The 17,014-nt window shown below is 54.9% G+C and overlaps 2 protein-coding genes across 7 annotated transcripts; one reads left to right on the plus strand and one right to left on the minus strand.

Annotated features, from left to right (window-relative positions):
• Positions 1-20: 20 nt before the first annotated feature.
• Positions 21-13,645, minus strand: GEMIN7 (gem nuclear organelle associated protein 7). 5 transcript variants are annotated; one of them, XM_082710689.1, is made up of 4 exons: positions 13,531-13,645; positions 6,893-7,025; positions 3,611-3,697; positions 21-790 (listed from the first exon to the last, which is right to left on the minus strand). In XM_082710689.1, the coding sequence occupies exon 4, from the start codon at positions 784-786 to the stop codon at positions 391-393; it is 396 nt and encodes a 131-aa protein (XP_082566815.1). In that variant the 5' UTR covers positions 787-790; positions 3,611-3,697; positions 6,893-7,025; positions 13,531-13,645; the 3' UTR covers positions 21-390. The 5 variants fall into 5 exon arrangements, with proteins under 5 accessions (XP_082566815.1, XP_082566816.1, XP_082566812.1 ...); XM_082710690.1 differs by having other exon boundaries at positions 13,612-13,634; XM_082710686.1 differs by lacking the exon at positions 13,531-13,645 and adding an exon at positions 10,497-10,610.
• On the plus strand, positions 12,886-16,653 carry ZNF296 (zinc finger protein 296). Of its 2 annotated transcripts, none has more exons than XM_082710684.1 (3): positions 12,886-13,349; positions 13,548-13,700; positions 15,606-16,653. In XM_082710684.1, exons 1-3 carry the CDS (start codon positions 13,052-13,054, stop codon positions 16,547-16,549), a joined length of 1,395 nt encoding a protein of 464 aa, XP_082566810.1. In that variant the 5' UTR covers positions 12,886-13,051; the 3' UTR covers positions 16,550-16,653. The 2 variants fall into 2 exon arrangements, with proteins under 2 accessions (XP_082566810.1, XP_082566811.1); XM_082710685.1 differs by having other exon boundaries at positions 12,889-13,349; positions 13,551-13,700.
• The last annotated feature ends 361 nt before the right edge of the window (positions 16,654-17,014 follow it).

Below are 17,014 nucleotides of genomic sequence, written 5' to 3' on the forward strand. Positions count from 1 at the left end.
CAAAAAACAGGAGGCGAATCTTCCTGGGATAATTGGTTCTTTAGTAGGAGGGGAGTATCTTCAGGGTGGCTGAACTTTGCAGCTTCAAGAAACAATTTCCCACTCTGCCATTTGTCTTCCACGCCCAATCCTCAATCTTCAGGAACTGGCAAGAGGCTATTTTAGAGTTTAGAGTTCTTTGAGGTAGAGCATTCATGTCAATGGGCTCTAGAACTCCTGGGGTTGCAAAATTTTACCAGCTACACCCTCGAAGTCCCAAGAAGCCAGAGTTGCTTGGAGGTCAGCTCAGAATTCCAAGGGAGTTCCAAACTCTGTGTGCCCCACGACCATGTGGCGGGGCTGGGGCCCGGTGGCTAGGCCCAAAGCCAAAAGGTGAAGCCAGTAGCATCTTCATGGCTTGAAGGTGTACGCGATAATGTCACTACACCGCAGCAGGGCCTCAGCCTGCACACCTATGGGCGTCTGCAGCTGTGACACGTAGAAGTTGGCCACGTCCAGGTCAGTGGCTCCGAAGTGGGCAGTCACGTGCACGCCCTCGTGCAGTGTGAAACTCACCTGGTGACCCACCATGGCCAGCAGGCTGCGGAGGTAGCGTTCCCGGAGCGCTGCTCGTGCCTGCTGTTCCTGGGATTCCCGAGACTCTTGAACTCCTGCAGACCCTGGGGTTTCAGGACCCTCTGGCATCCGGGGGGCCCTGCGTCCATCTGGCGCAAAGCCTCGGCTCAGGCCATCCGGGCCCCGAGGAAGCCGGAGCACAGGCACAGGGATGATCAGTGGAGTCTGCATTATCCTGGCAGATGGGTGAAGAAAGCAAGAAGCCATTACACAGGGAGTGGGCGACAGTGACAAGAGGCGTCTGTCTACCCCACCTCGGCTCAACTTGTCCAAAACCCAGTTCCGGATTCTCCTCCTCAACGCTGTCCCCTCCCTCTGCCAGTTACCGCCTCTCTAGGAGCTGCTACCACCATTCTCGAGGTTCATGAGAGCAGGAACTTTTGACTGCTTTGATCACTATTTTATTCCTACTCCCTGGCAATAAATATTTGCTGAAAGAACCAACTCCAGCCTCCTCTCATCTCTCACACACAGCCCATCCGATCTATAGGGAAATGCTCTCTCTCACATACACTCCCAATCACACGGGAGCCACCTTATGACGGCTTCCGGGGGCCAGCTCTGGAATGATATGAACATTACAATAACAAGTTACACAGGTCACCTGGCTGGCTCAGTCGGCAGAGGCTGGGATTCTTGATCATGGGGTTGTAGGTTCGAGGCCCACATTGGGTGTAGAGATTACTTAAAAATAAAATCTTAGGGGTGCCTGGGTGGCTCAGTTTGTTAAGCAACTGCCTTCGGCTCAGGTCATGATCCTGGGCTCCTGGGATCGAGTCCCACATTGGGCTCCCTGCTCAGCAGGAAGTCTGCTTCTCCTGCTGACCTCTCTTCTCGTGCTCTCCTTCTCTCTCTCTCAAATAAGTAAATAAAATAAAATCTTTAAAAATTTTTTCTCTTAAAAAAATAAAACCTTCAAAGAAATAAAATAGACAAAAAATGATTGTTACAGGTTATAACCCCCTAAAAAAACCAGAAATCACGAGTCCACTGAAGGAGCTAAAATCCAATGGATGCTGAAATTTGTAGATGAGTGCTGGGCAAGTGCCAGCATAGCCACAGTCTTAAAGTACTTCCCCAGAAAATATTTATTTGTTGTAAAGAGTAAACAGTAAGTTTGTAACTGAGGAAACTGGTAGACACGACCTTAACTTAGACATCAAAGCCATCACGTGCAGTAGTGGGACAAATGGACCCCCTGGGCCTCCTGACATGGCACCATTTCTGTGGTATTCCTACCAAAAATGGATTACCTAAATCTCATCGTGATGAAACTCAAATTGAGGGACATTCTATAAAAAAGAGCCTGCTGGGCCTCTTGGTGGCTCAGTCATTAAGCATCTGCCTCCGGCTCAGGTCATGATCCTGGCGTTCTGGGATCGAGTCTTGCATTGGGCTCCCTGCTTAGCGCGCAGCCTGCTTCTCTCTCTGCCCCCTCCCCCGCTTGTGCTCCCTCTCTCTCTCTGACAAACAAAATCTTTGAAGTGCATTCTCTTTGCCCTTTAAAAAAAAAAAAAAATCAAGGTCATAAAAGGCAAAGAAAGCCTGAGGAGGAAAAATAATATATCTAACTGGCCCTTGAACAACTTGGGAGTTAGAGTTCCAGTCCCCTACATGACTGAAAATCCAGGTATAACTCGTAATTCCCCAAGACCTAACTACTGGTAGCCTGCTGTTGACTGGAAGCCTTATTGATAGCATAAAGAGCTGATTAACACATATTTGGTATGTTGTACATATCACATGCTGTATTCTTACATCAAGGTAAGCTAGAGAAAAGCAAATTTTATTAAGAAAATCCTAAGGAAGGGAAAATACATTTACAGTATTTTACTGTATTTATGGAAAAAAATCTGTGTATAAGGGGACCGATGCAGTCCAAACCGGTATTGTTCAAGGATCAATTGTTGTTTTTGTATTCTGAGTAACGCTCGTCTCTCCACTGCCCACATCTTGGTCCAGCCGCTGTCGCTTCCTGCTTGGATGCATGAAGTCACCTCCTCCCTGAGCTCCTGGCTTCCACCTTCACTGTCTCCTTAACCCCGAGTCTATCCCCACCTGCACAGCCAAAGGGACCTGCTTAACACCTGACACCCACCATCAAACACCGGAGCCCGGTCACGCCTGTACTCTACTGAGAGCCCGCCCCTGGCTTCTGCCTGGCAGAGTCAAAGCCAAAGTCCTCACCACAGCCCTCAGCAGCCCCACGAGCTCCAGACCCTGCCAGCATGCCATGTTCAAGTCCCACCCCCCTCCCTTCAGACCCTCCTCAGCTTCCCTGTCTTCTGTAGCAAATGGCACTCTTCTGACATACGGTGTATTTACTGTTCTGCTTAATGGCCTTTGTACCCTGCTAGATGCCTGCCTCCCCCATGGGCAGAGGCCTTGCTGCTTGCCTTCTGCTGTACCCTCAGCTCCTGGAACCCTGTGGGGCAGGGACACAGACACCGGCCCTTTAAACATCACTCCTGCTTGAACATATGCAGTGGAGACTGAGCTCCCAGGCCAGCTTCCCTGGGGGACCTCAAGCCGGAGAGGCAGTTTCCTCTTCCCTTATACGGAGAAATGGCACCTAGAGCCCCTCAGCATGTCATTAGGATGCGACAGGCTCCTACAAGACTGGGAGCCTGACTCAAGGTAGCTTCTCTATAAAGTTGAGTTACAATTGTTATTATTACTATTGCTGTGTGACTGGGTTAAGTTGCTTAACCAGTCTGTGCCTCAGTTTCCCCATCAGTGAAATACAGGTGGTAAGAAGACCAGCCCCACAGGGCTGGCCCGGGGACTAAAGGCACAATCACACAGTGTTTAGCACAGGCTTGGAACACATTAAGCACCACTATGATGGGGGCTGCATACAGGGAGATGCTGGTTCTGTGAGCAAGAGAGACGGGGAGAGAGGGACCCAGATTTCAGGCAGCTAAAACCGTGGCTCAGTCCTCTCTAAAGTGATGACAGATTTTAGGCACCCGGTGTCCCACCCCGGGCCACTCACGTAAGAGGGAGACTGAGATGATCCTTTTCCTCGTTAGGCGATTCCTGTCTCTGCAGCTCACCCGCGGGCTCCTGGCAAGAAAGGACCCTGCAGAGGAATGGGCCACAGCAGTAGATGAGGGTTTCTCAACCTCAGAATCATTGATATTTGTGACAGGGCCCTCTTTGTCCTGCTGTGGGGGGCTGTTAAGTGCAGAAGTGTGAGATTTTAGCAGCAGCCCTGGCCTCTGGCCACAAGACGCCTGTAGCATCCCCTACCCCAAGCCGTGACTCCCAAAATTGTCTCCCACTGATGAATGGTACGGTATAAGAATTACATCTCAATAAAGCCTTTTTTTTTTTTTTTTTTAGGATTTTAATTTTGGGGGGACGCCTGAGTGGCTCAGTCGGTTAAGTGTCACGATCCCAGAGTCCTGGGATAGAGCCCAGCATCAGGATCCTTGCTCAGCAGGGAGCCTGCTTCTCCCTCTGCCTGGACTCCCCCTGCTTGTGCACACGCTCCCTCGCTCTCTCTGTTCTGACAAATAAATAAATAATCTTTAAAAAATAAGAGTTGTTTTTTTTTTTTAATAATCTTTACATGTAGTATGCAGCTCAAACTTATAACCCCAAGATCAAGAGTTCCATGCTGTACTAAGCCAGCCAGGCTCCCCATAAAGCCTTTTATTTTAAGTTCTCCATATATTGGGGTTTCTGGCTGGCTTGGTCAATAGCAGGAAATTCTTGATTCTCAGGGTCATAAATTCCAGCCCCAAACTAGGGGTAGAGATTACATAAAATAAAATGAAATAGAATGGAATAATAAGATAAAATAGGTAAAGTGGCTGGATGCTTGGGTAGCTCAGCTGGTTAAGCCTCTGCCTTCTGCACCGCCTGAGCCTGGGTGGCTCAGTGGGTTGAGGCCTCTACGTTCGGATCAGGTCACGATCCCAGGGTCCTGGGATCGAGCCCTGCATCAGGCTCTCTGTTCAGCGGGAAGCCTGCTTCCCCCTCTCTCTCTGATGCCTCTCTGCCTACTTGTGATCTCTGGCAAATAAATAAACAAAATCTTAAAAAAAAAAAAAAAGTCCTCTGCCTTTGGCTCAGGTCATAATCTCAGGGTCCTGAGATCAAACTCCACATCAGGCCCTGCTCACTGGGGAGTCTGCTTCTCCCTCTCCTTCTGCTTCTCCCCTTGCTTGTGTTCTCTCTCTCTCAGATAAATAAAAATCTTAAAAAAAAAAAAATAGGTAGGGTTCGGGGCGCCTTGGTGGCTCAGGCGCCACTTGGATTAAGCCTCCGCTTTCAGTTCAGGTCATGATCTCAGGGTCCTGGGATCGAGCTCTACATCAGGCTCTCTGCTCAACAGGGAGCCTGCTTCTCCCTCTCTCTGCCTGCCTCTCTGCCTACTTGTGATCTCTATACATCAAATAAATAAATAAAAATCTTTAAAAAAAAAAAAAAGGTAGGGACACCTGGGTGGCTCAATTGGTTAAGCGTCTGCTTTCGGCCCGGGTCCTGATCCCAGGATCCTGGAATCAAGTCCCAGATTGGGCTCCCTGCTCTGCGGAGAGACTGCTTCTCCCTCTGCCTCTCTTTCTCTCTGTCTCTCATGAATAAATAAATAAAATCTTTTAAAAAATAGGTAAAGAGACAAAGGTTATGTATGCTTTACCCCAATAAAATTTTTTTTAAAAATTCAGTGTATATAATCAAAAAAATGATTTCTACAAAAAAAAAAAAAAAGGCGGTGGGGCAGGGCACCCGTGTGGCTCAGTCGGTTAAGTGACTGCCTTCAGCTCAGGGCATGATCCTGGAGTCCCAGGATCCAGTCTGCTTGGGGGTCCCTACTCAGCAGAGTCTGCTTCTCCCTTAATTTAAAAACAAAGCAAACAAACAAAATAAACAACCAAAAAACTCTCCATACATGGCCCAATGTCCTTGGGAGGAACAAAATAAAAAAACGTGTCTAGTAGAGAAACACTAGTGTAGACAAACAGGTGGGGGATGGGGCAGATAAACAAGGCTATTCAACTCCCGAACACACTCACAACCCCACAGACAACCAGGGAAATGCAAATTAAAGCTCCAATGCTAGAAGACCCTTCACTTCCCAGGTGGGGTAAGACGCAAGGCTAATGAGGCAAGGTGTCTGTGCAGCTGTGGAGAAGCACCTTCCGTCCCTTGGGACTAAGGGTGTAAATCAATGTCATGGAGGGCCAGTTTCTGTGAACACTGCAAAGGCTGCTGGTCCTTCAGCCCCCGGAAGAACCCAGGGGAGGGGCCTTTGAACTGTCAACCTCTTTATGACTTTCACAGTCCTTCCACAAAATATTACTAGTCAAAGTAGTATTTTTTTCTAAGATTTTATTTAATTCTGGTCATCTTTAGACCCAACGTGAGGTTGGAACTCACAACCCTGAGATCAAGAATCCCAAAGCTCTATTGACTGAGCCAGCCAGGGTCGTCATCAAAGTAATTTTTAAATTCTAATTTCGAGAAGGAAGGGGCATACTGTAATGCTCCCATCTCTCTCGAAAAATGTTAGATTCTGGGGCGCCTGGGTGGCTCAGTTGTCGGTAAAGTGTCTGCCTTTGGCTCGGACCATAATTCCTAGGGTCCTGGGCCTTGAGATGGAGCCCCTACTCAGTGAGAAGCCTGCTTCTCCCTCTCCCCTGCCACCCTCCCCACCCCTGCTTGTGCTCCGTCTCACTCTCACTCTCTCAAATAAATAAATAAATTCTTTAAAAAAAAAAAAAAAAATTGAATTCCCGGGGCACCTGGCTGGGTCATTTGGTGGAGTGTGCACAACTCTTGATCTCAGGGTGGTGGGTGGAGACTACTTAAAATAAAATTTAAAGAAATAGAAATAAGAATGTCAGATTCCCCCTCGGGAATGTGAATTTCCTCTCCCCAAACTTTCTGTGCCAACCCAGACCTTTCCTAGGGACGAGCTGCCAAGCCCTACCGATCACAGGGTGGTCAGATGGGATCCTTACTGCAAGTTAGCAAATTTCCTCCGTAAAGGGCCCAACAGTAAATACTTCAGGTTTTGTGGCCCACAGGGTCTGTCACAACTACTCAACGCTGCCACAGTGGCAAGAAAGCAGCCATGGCCAGATACGCAAACAATGAACGTGGCCCTTCTTAAAACCTTACTTACCAGGAGGGACACTGCAATTTGAATTCCATACAATTTCACGCACCCACACAGATTTCTTAAAATTTTCCAAGCACTTAGAAGTGTTAAGACCCACTCTTAGCTGGTGGGCCAGACCAGACCAGGAGGCAGGCCACAGCTTACCCCACGCGCGGCAGAGAGGATGAAGGTGTGGATTCCGGGAGCCTGGTGGTTCTTAGCCCTCCCAGATTCACTAAGAAGGATCTGGGCTGGTGGAGTTTGGGCAGTAGGCAGCCTTCCGGCTCCGGTTCCTCATCTGTGAAATGAAGGAGTAAAGAAAAGAAAAAACTGACCTCCTAAGGTTTCCAGGAGAGGGGAGCATCTTTCAGGGTGATCAGGCAAAGGACATCCCACGGTGTCCTGGACCCCTCCTCACTTTCTCTTCCATCCATCAGTACAGCCCCTCAGCTCCACCTTTAAAGTCATACCCAGAACCCAGCAACTTTTCACCCTCTGCCCCACTCTGCTTCCCTCCAGTCTGGTCCCGTCACCGTCCCTAATCACACCTAGACTCTACCAGTCTCCTCCCCATCGGGCCCCCAGCTTCTACCTTCACTGTTCCCTGCGCGGACACAGCTATCAGAGAGATCCTGTTAGAACTAAGTCCCAACACACCCCTCCTTGCCTCAGAGCCTCCCCTAGGGCTCCTACCTCCCCCAAGAGCAAAAAGCCCAAGTCCTCCCAGTGGCTACAAGACCCCTCTGACCTCATATCCTGCCCCTCCACTCTTGCCTCAGTCCTCCAGTCCTTGCACGTATCAAGAACACTCTTGGGGTGCCTGGGTGGTTCACTGGGTTCAGTCTCTGCCTTCGGCTCAGGTCATGATCTCAGTGTCCTGGGATCAAGCCCCGTCGGGCTCCCTGCTCAGTGGAGAGCCTGATTCCCCCCCCCCCCCACCTCTCTCTGCCTGCCTCTCTGCCTACTTGTGATCTCTCCCTCTCTGTCAAATAAATAAATAAAATCTTTAAAAAAAAAAAAAAAAAAGAACACTCTTGCCTAGAACCCTCTTCCAGATGGGAGAGTTTTATACATTTCCTGATCTAGGACTCATCTTCCCCTGCTCACTGCACTCAGGTCGTTGCTCAAATGTCACCTTTATTGGGGGGGGGACAGTAGCCCCTTCACCCCGCATTCTCCTATCCGCACAGTACTATCCCCTCCTGACAATATGCACGCACTTGTTTACCTGCGTACTGTCCGGTCTGTCACAGGACACATGACTTTGAAAGGCCCTGTCTGGTGATTTCACAACCCCATCCCAGCCCCACCCCTGAGCCAGGCAAACAGGGGGAGCTCAGTCAATCTTTGTTGAAGGAAAGAAAAGATTCAGCCGTCCACGTTATCCAAGTGCCTGCTCAGTGCCCAGCCCACCTGACTTGTCTTTAGAGGATGCTGAGCCGGAGTGGGCAGGGCTGGAAGGAAGGAGGCTGGGGGCCCTCAGGTGCCCAGAGGGGGCACCAGCCCAGCCTGGGGGCTAGAGAGCAAGCTGGCCAGGAAGTCTGTTGCATTTGAGCACAGACCCAAATGGTATAAGAGACGGAGTCACGTAGAGATCTGGGGGGAAAGGTGTTCCCGTCAGTGGGAACAGCAAATGCAAGCCCTTGGCAAGGAGGCCAATGTGGAGGAGGCAGGAAGCGGGAGCAGGGGTGGATTGTGCAGTTCCGGAAGGGCCTTGAAGACTACATGAGGCTGGCTCTCTACTCTGAGTGAGGAGGGACAGATAGGACGGGACTTGGATTTTCACATGATCCCTCTGCCTGCTGCACGGGGACAGTGGATTGTGAGGGACACCGAGGGAGAAGCAGGGAGCCTGGTGAGGAAGCCAGTGCAGTGGCCCAGGTAGGCAGAGGATGACGGTGCCTGGGACAGATTGAGGGCCATGCAGGTGGGGAAAAGTGGTCAGATAAGAATTTATTTTGAGGGGCACCTGGGTGGCTCAGTGGGTTAAAACCTCTGCCTTCGGCTCAGGTCATGATCCAGGCTCTCTGCTCAGCGGGGAGCCTGCTTCCTCCTCTCTCTCTCTCTCTCTGCCTACTTGTAATCTCTGCCTGTCAAATGAATAAATAAAATCTTAAAAAAAAAAAAAAAAGAATTTATTTTTAAGGTTGAGAGCCCGTTCACTACTTGCTATTAGACTGAGGGGTGGACCAGGACAGACTCTCAGTGTTTTCCCTGATGGGGAAGACCACAGTAAATGGGATTTATGGGATATATACATTTTCTTCTTTTTTTGAGTTTTTGTTTTAATCCCAGTTAGTTAATACACCTGTGATATTAGTTTCAGGTGTACAATATACGTTTTCTTTATTTGACTACTACCACTGAGAATGGGACTCAAGGTTATACACATTTTTTAACTTATCTGACCACTGCAGTCCAAACTTGGTCAACAATCATCAGCCCCCAGGGCTCTCCTGCAATTTAGGTTAACACTTGAGTGATTTAAAAGAAACGCCCTACTCTCTAGGGCTGGTACTACAGAAAGGATCGTTAGGAATTAATCAAGTGGCCACAAATGATGTTAAATCCCTGGATAAAACAAAAATGCAAGGGTGAACCAGCGTACAGACCTGCTTTCTCCATTAAGGGAGAATAAATGGAGATTTGGTTAGCCCGTGGGATCCCCATTTTCCAGAGGAGGAAACTGGGACTGGGAAATGACGAATCATTTACTGGGAGTGAGCTGGCTGAGGGGCAGGGAAAGGGACCAAACCCAGGTTGGTCTGACAAGGGATCAGGCCACGTCCTCAGACAGCACTGAAGGGCCACCGGAGGTTTCAGAACCAAGGTGTGATCCGATAAGAAATTGGTTTAGGAAAGGTCCGCAGGGCGTGTTCAAGAAGGCAAAAGCAGGCACTATCCATGCTCGCTGGTGATCAGGCTCCAGAATCCCTAATCTTTTCAGTTTCCAAGCCAAGGATTTCCCCCAGAAGATTTCAGAAAAATGTCCAAACCCATCCCCCATGACTTGAAAAACGATTTGCATAGCTAAGACTCCAGAGCCCATCACTTGGGTCGTGGGCGAGGGCAGCAGATTCGCAAACCTCCCTTCCAGGGGCCTCGGGGCTGACTTCCAAGGAAAAGGCAATGGATCCGTTCAGTGGAAGCTTCGCTAACTCTTCCGTTACCAGGGCAGGAAACGAGCTGGTTTAACAGGTTCACGGCGAAGACCCCCGACCCCGGCGAATGAACCAAGGGGCTGACGAGTCCACACAACCAGCCCCCATCCCCAGCTCCCGCACGGAGTCCCTCCCCTCCCCTCCGCCCCCTGCGCAGGTCAGCTCCCTTTCAATTCCGCCCTGGCCACCCACCGCCAGCCCTTTCTTATACTAAGTAGGTCCTCCCGGCCCCCGGGCGTCCATTCCCCACTCTGCCCGCGCCGGGTGTCCTCCCAGCTCAGATCGGGCCGGCGATTCCGTCCCACCACCGCGGGGCGTCAGGATTGCAGCTGCGGTCACTGCCCTGACCGTTGTCTTATCCTCTTCCCGGGAGAGGCGGGCCGGGGGCGGGGGAGGGCACTGCGCGCTGCCCCGGCTCCTCGCCCCGCCGACCCCAGCGCGGGAACGTGCCCGGATCGGAGTACGGGTGCCGGAGCTCCGGGCGGGGTGGAGGGACCGGAAGGTCCTCCACGGCCGGTGTGGCAGGCGCGGACCTGCCCCTTTCCCGCCACTCCCGGCTCCGCACGCGGACGGGAGCTCCCGCCCCGCCACCGACACCCCGCACTCACCCAGGTCCGCGGCGACTGGCGCTCGCACTTCCGCCGGCGCCCCGGCTGCAGAGGCCCGGGCGGGCCGAGAGCCGCCCAGCCTGGGTTCCGCCCGCGCCTCCGCCCCAGCCCCAAGCCCCACGTGGTGGCGGGCGGGCTCTCGCGCTCGGAAGCGGGCGCTGCCCGGCGTCCCACTCCGCCGCGGCCTGGCCCCGCGCTGCCCTCGGAGCCGCCCGCCGGCGAGGTGGGGCCTGTCTGGGATGCCCGCTTCACGGAAGAAGAAACCGAGGTGCAGAGATTTCCTCCCGGCTGAGTTAAGCGCGGCGCTTGGTGTTTGCCCCCCCTCCCACGTGCACACTCCTACCCTCACCTGCCGTCCAGACCCCAGGCCCCCTTTCCTTGAAACCCCGCGCAGCCACACGGCGGGAAGGAGGCTTGGGGAGAGCTGCTGCTGGGATGGACCCAAGGGGTGGTGGTTCTGTCCCGCACACCTCCCTGCAGCACCCCCGTTTTACAAAGGAGGAAACGGGCCTTGAAGGATGGAATGTCTGGCCTGAAGGGCTTGGGAGCCTCGTCCATCTGGGTTTAGACAGAATTCCCTTCTGCCACACTTTTTCAGTAAGGTGGAGGCTTTGTGGACCTCTCCACCCCACCAGATGCCCTGGCACACAGGCCCTCTGCCATACCTATTGAAAGACTGTGCCAGATGCTCAGGTGGCTTAGTCCGTTAAGAGTCTGCCTTGGGCTCAGGTCAAGATCCCAGAGTCCTGGGATCGAGACCCATGTGGGGCTTTCTGCTCAGTGGGAGTCAGCTTCTCCCTCTCTTTCTGGCTCTCTTGTTCTCTCAAATAAATGTCTTTTTTAAAAGGGGGGGGGGAGAAACTGCAAAGCAGGAGATCAATACAAATTTAACTGAACTATGCAGGAGCAGGGCCCTGTGAACAAGGCTGATTTGGCTCCTGCCTGCTTAGAACCTATATTCTAGAAGGGCCGGTAGGGGCAGATACAGGGTCTCCAGGAGCAAATACATCAACAAGATCCTTCAGGGCTTGTGATGAGTGATACAGAAGGAATAAAATAAGGGTCATGTTGGCTGTGAAGAAGCACCCTGAGGTATCAGACAGGGAAGCCGAGGGCCAGGGAAGAAGCGAGGACAGATGGAGGTCATGGTCCTGAGGCCTGCAGCAGGGTGGGGCTACATTAGATACAGTGGTCAGGGAGGTCCTCTGCTCTCTGGAGGACAATTGAGCTCAGCCCTGAATAACAATATGAGGAACCTTCTGGCCTGGAGCAGTACTCTGGGGAGATTAGCATGTGAAATTCACTCTGAGCTGGGCCAGGGAGCCAGGGAGGACGGACCCTGGCCCTGACCTCAGGGGGCTTGTGTGGGGTGGGGGTGGGGAGGAAGGGAGGACAGTCGACAGGTCTAGTTCTGATGTGGCCGGTGCCAGGAAGAAGAAGAAACTCGTCAGGGTTGGAGGGTGGGGCTGGGTGTCGATGCCACTTCAAACAGTGATCAGAGTGAACTGCTTTGTGGAGGGAAGTTCAAGGAGGCCTGAGCGGGGCCGCGGAGGTGTTGGGGGGGGGGGGGGTGAGACAGTTGCCTGTTTGGTTTGAATGGTGATTCCAGAGCAGAGATCTATAGGGTCACAACCTTCCTCGCCTTAAACCACTCAAGGCTCTGGTCTCAGGAAAACCAAGACCTTAAAGTGATCAGAAGACCCTCTTGAGTCTGACCTCATTTTCTCAGAAAACTCAAATTACCCACGCCTCTCCTCACGCCCAACCCCCTTCCTTGTTATTCTAGAACGCGCACTGCCGCTCTAGGTTCCACCAGGCTCTGCTCTGGAGAGAACGGACCCTCCCGACCCCACCCCAGCAACCCCGTCCCTTTGCAGCCCCTCCTAGCTTTATTTTGCCCCACTGCACTTGTCATCCTGGGAGGCACTTAGGTTTTGCAGTCACCTTGTTGAGAATCTGTCTCCCCGACAAAGAAACTGCCTGAGGCCGGGGATTATTACTTTCTGTCTTGTTCCCTGCGATATCTTCCGTGCTTAGAACAGAACCCAGTGCACAGTAAATGCTCAATAAATGTTGGCCCACAGAATTTTTATTGTAATGCATTTAATGAAACCGTCCCGATTACTCATAGGCGCCTAGCGAAAAACGTGGCCCCTACTATTTTTCTCTCTCGGGGGTGGGTGTGGGCACCCTCTGCCTCAGTTACACCGGCCCCAAGGCCGGGTCAGGAATAGCTGTTTGCGCGTGTACTCGTGTGGCCTCGGCGTAATTAAGGTTTGGTCCCTAAGAAAATGCAGTAGGCTCCGCTTTGATCGAGTTTGGCTGCGGCCCGGGGCCGCTGTGGGGGCCGCCCTGTACTCTCCCGTCAGGCCCCGCCCCGGTGGGCGGAGCCACGGGCCGGGCCAGCACGTGTAAGAGTTCGCGGCCGGTCTCCGCAGTCACTCACCTGAGCGCCTCGGACGGAGCGCGCACGGCCCGCGCGTCCTCCGCCCGCCAGCCCGCAGCCCGCCAGCCCGCCAGCCCGCCAGCCCGCCAGCCCGCCCGGCCCTCGACCCATGTCCCGCCGCAAGGCCGGCTGCACGCCCCGCCGAGTAGATCCCGCGCCCGCCTCCAACACAGACGACGAGATGGAGATGCCGGACCTCGTCATCGAAGTGAAGCCCGAGCCAGACGCGCGGCCCCTACAGGCCCCGGGGCTGGGGCCCTTTTCCCCGAAGGAAGTGCCTGCGTCGGGGCGGTTCGAGGGCGAACCCCGCCACTCCCCCGGCCCCGCGCCCGCCGGGAGCCCTCTTCACTCCCTGGGCGCTCGGAACCAGTGGGCGCTGTGGACGCCACTGAGCCTCAGCCCTCGTGGTGAGCGCCCCCTACCCCTGCCCCGCCTCTCTCCCCCTTCCCTCCGGGGGTTGGGCCCCGACCCCTTGACCCTGCCTCATTTGTGTTGCGTGCTCCCGGCCTCCAGCCCCCATTCTGACCTTCGGGTTTTCCCTCTCCCTCGGAACCCCCAGGCCCCATCGTGGCCCCACCCCACGCTTACCACCCGCTTCCTCCCAGCAGACCGCCAGCCCTGGACCGACAAACACCCGGATCTGTTGACCTGCGGCCGTTGCCTGCAGACCTTTCCGTTGGAGGCCATCACTGCTTTCATGGACCACAAGAAGGTGGACTGTCAGCTTTTCAAAGAGCCCAGCCCCTGCCAGGGTTCAGGTGAGTCAAGAGGAGATGCAGTCCCCCTCTCAAGTTCAAGGGCCCGGCTTCCTGTGGGAGCAGGGGCTGAGCTGGACAGGCGGGGCAGTGAGCACTACTTCCCCTTTCTCGCTCCCCATCGGGTGTAGCCTAGGCGTGGCCAGGGCCTGCCCTGTCCTAGGGCTGGGACTGGGGGGGGGGGCGGGGGCTGGGCCTGTAGGAGGGCCGCCCACAGGGTGTGGCCAACCCCTGAAGACTGGTCTGGGGATTTGCCACACACACACACACACACACCCCATCTGGTTTCACTTCTCCTTCCCCTTGGCCAGAAATAACTGGCCAGGTGGCCGGACCCTTGTGGCAGTAGGGGGACCTCTGGGGAGGGCAGCAACCTGGGGGAGGGGAAGCTGAGGCCAGCTGGAAGCCTGGCATGGCCACCCCATCCCACCTCTTGATAACTTTGGATTCCAGGCGCTGGTGCGCTTGCTCAGAGACAGGGAAGGGGCCTCTGGCTTCCCTCTCGGATGGAATCTCCCAGCCCTGCACACTGGGAAGCCCCTGGTTTGGGCCAGGTCCTGGGTGTCTGGACACCTGGGTTCCTTCTCTTGGTAGGGAACCAAAGCCCTTCACCTGATACTAGACTCATGGTTAGCTTCTGGTCATCAGAGGCTAAGGCGCCTCTGAACCTGCAGATTTCCACCCCCTGGCCCATGTGGTCTAGGATATTTGATAGATGGAATTATATTCAGGCCCAGGCTGTGGGCTGGAAGGTCCTGTAGTAGAGGAGGAAAAGGAGGGACTGTGAATTAGCTGTAGACTTGAAGCAGCTGGTGGTCTGGTGGCCCACGGAGGGGCCTTGGTGGAATCACTGAACACCCCAGGTACTTGGACTTGGAGCAGTGTGGGCGCACCTCAGCCCCGTGGCTCAGCTCATGTTTACTGAGGGCTGACATGGACCGGAACTCTCAGTTCTTCTCCATTTGAGGTCACAACAAACCTAAAAGGGAGAGGATCCCCAGGATCCCCATACTCTGAGTAAGAAAACTGAAGGCCAGAGAGAAGGGTTTCTCTCCCGAGGTCACACAGCTAGGGAGTCGGAGAACCAGCTGGAAGTCAGGCCAGGCTGGCACTCTGCAGCTGCCTTCTGAGCTCCTGACCCTGGCTGGTGGTGCTTCAGAAAAGCTGCCCCCGTCCCAGATGGTCTAGAATTTGGAAACTCAAGGCAGACACTTTACTGGTAGTACCTGGAGAGTCTAGAGAAAACATCGAATTTGGAGGGTTCTTTCTTTCGGGTGCATGTGGAGGCCCTACCCCGTCGTCTAGGTGGCTGCTTTGCCTTCTCCCCACTTATGCCTTGGCCCCGTCTTCTGCATAAGGCAGGGAATAGGAGACCACCCGTGGAATCCATGAACTTGGAGCCTGGTGCAGAAACCCACTCAGTAATCATCCCAGCAGTCTTTTTTGAAAATCTGTCTCCCCAGGTTTCTGCATTGAAACCCCAGCTCCGCCCTTCTAAGCTTGTGGCCTCGGAGAAGTGTGTCTGCCTCAGTTCTCCCATCTGGAAGACAGAGGTCTTGTTTCTTGTCTAGGTGGGAAGCACCCAGAATTCCAGGTCTCTAGTAAGGCCTTCATGACCCTCTCCCCCATAGAAAATAGCACTCCTCCCATCCCTCGCTCTGCTTTCCCTTTTCTTCTGGAAGATTCTCAGACACAGAATCCCCAGGTCGTCGTCATCCACTCCACAGATTTTCCTTGTCTGTCTGCCCACGTCTGCCCCTCGGCTTCTGAGGATAGGGAGTTTGTCTCCTGTGGTGCCTTCTCAGCCCCTGACACAGGGCCTTTCCTGCGGAAAGGTGCCGACTGGCAGGTGTGAGTGGCGCTCCCAGCTTTCCTCCCTCTCCCTAACACTGGCCCTTCTCTCTGCAGAGCGCAAGGACCCCAAGGCCTTGAGCTGCTTCCGCTGTGGGAGACAGTTCACAGGGGCCTGGAAGCTGCTGCGCCACGCCCAGTGGGACCACGGACTGTCCATCTACCAGACGGAGCCCGAGGCCCCGCTGCTGGGCCTGGCGGAGGTGGCCGCCGCCGTGTCGGCGGTCGTGGGGCCCGAAGTGGAGGCCCAGAGCCCGCGGGGGAGCGTCCTCCCCCGGCGGAGCCCCACCTGTCCTGTGTGCGCCAAGACCCTCAGCTCCTTCAGTAACCTCAAGGTGCACATGCGCTCGCATACTGGAGAGCGGCCATACGCCTGCGACCAGTGTCCCTACACCTGCACCCAGAGCAGCAAGCTCAACCGCCACAAGAAGACACACCGGCAGCTGCTGCCCCAGAGCCCCTGCAGGGCCGCTGCTGGCGGGGAGCAGGCCTCTGCTGCTGCCCCTCCGGAGCCAGCTGCGCACGCCGCTGCCCCGGCCAGCACCCTCCCGTGCAGCAGCGGGGAAGGTGCCGGGGCTGCAGCCACTGCAGGCGTCCAGGAGCCCGGGGCCCCTGGTGGCGGGGCCAGTTGGGGGCCTGCCCCCAAGGAACAGAGAACCGAGCCAGCCAAGAGCCAGCTGTCCCCCAAGAAGATGCCCAAGCCACTGGGCAAGAGCCGAGGGCCCGGGGGCAGCTGCGAGTTCTGCGGGAAGCACTTCAGCAACAGCAGCAACCTGACGGTGCACAGGCGCTCGCACACCGGCGAGCGGCCCTATGCCTGCGAGCTCTGCTCCTATGCCTGTGCGCAGAGCAGCAAGCTGAACCGCCACCGCCGCATGCACGGCCCTGGACCCGGCAGCACCCGCTTCGAGTGTCCCCACTGCTGCGTGCCCTTCGGCCTACGCGCCACCCTGGACAAACATCTGCGCCAGAAGCACCCCGGGGTGGGCGGAGAGGCCTGAGATGTCAGAGTGCCCTCCATGCTGCTCTCGGGACCACCGAGACCACCGCTGGGTGCCCTCCCTGGCCTTCCTCTGCTGCAAGTAAATTCTCCCTCCTGGTTACACATGTGTTTGGACTCTGGCTTTCTTGGGGTGTCTGAGGTGGGGCGGGTGGCTTCCCTCCTTAGGGTGGACGGCTGGACAGACCGGTTTGGAGAGGGGGAGGGGAAAGGCCAGCCCCCAGGGCCCCGGGCACAGCAGGACTGGCACAGAAAGCCGTGCTCCCGGTTCCCAGTGTGGGCGAGGCCAGGGCAGGGGCCGAGGCGAGGGTGGGGAGAAGCCTGGACCTGTCACCAGAGGCCTCTGGGCAAAGTCCCGGCCCAGCCTCTACATGCTGGGTGCTGGGCCCTTCCTGGCTAAGCCCGGAGTGGGCCCCTGCCTCCACTGAGCTATGGCGGGAACGGTGCTGCTGACCCAGGAGCCGCC

The sequence above is a fragment of the Mustela nivalis genome, assembly GCF_964662115.1.
Source record: "Mustela nivalis genome assembly, chromosome: 18".
Taxonomy (NCBI): Eukaryota; Metazoa; Chordata; class Mammalia; order Carnivora; family Mustelidae; genus Mustela; species Mustela nivalis.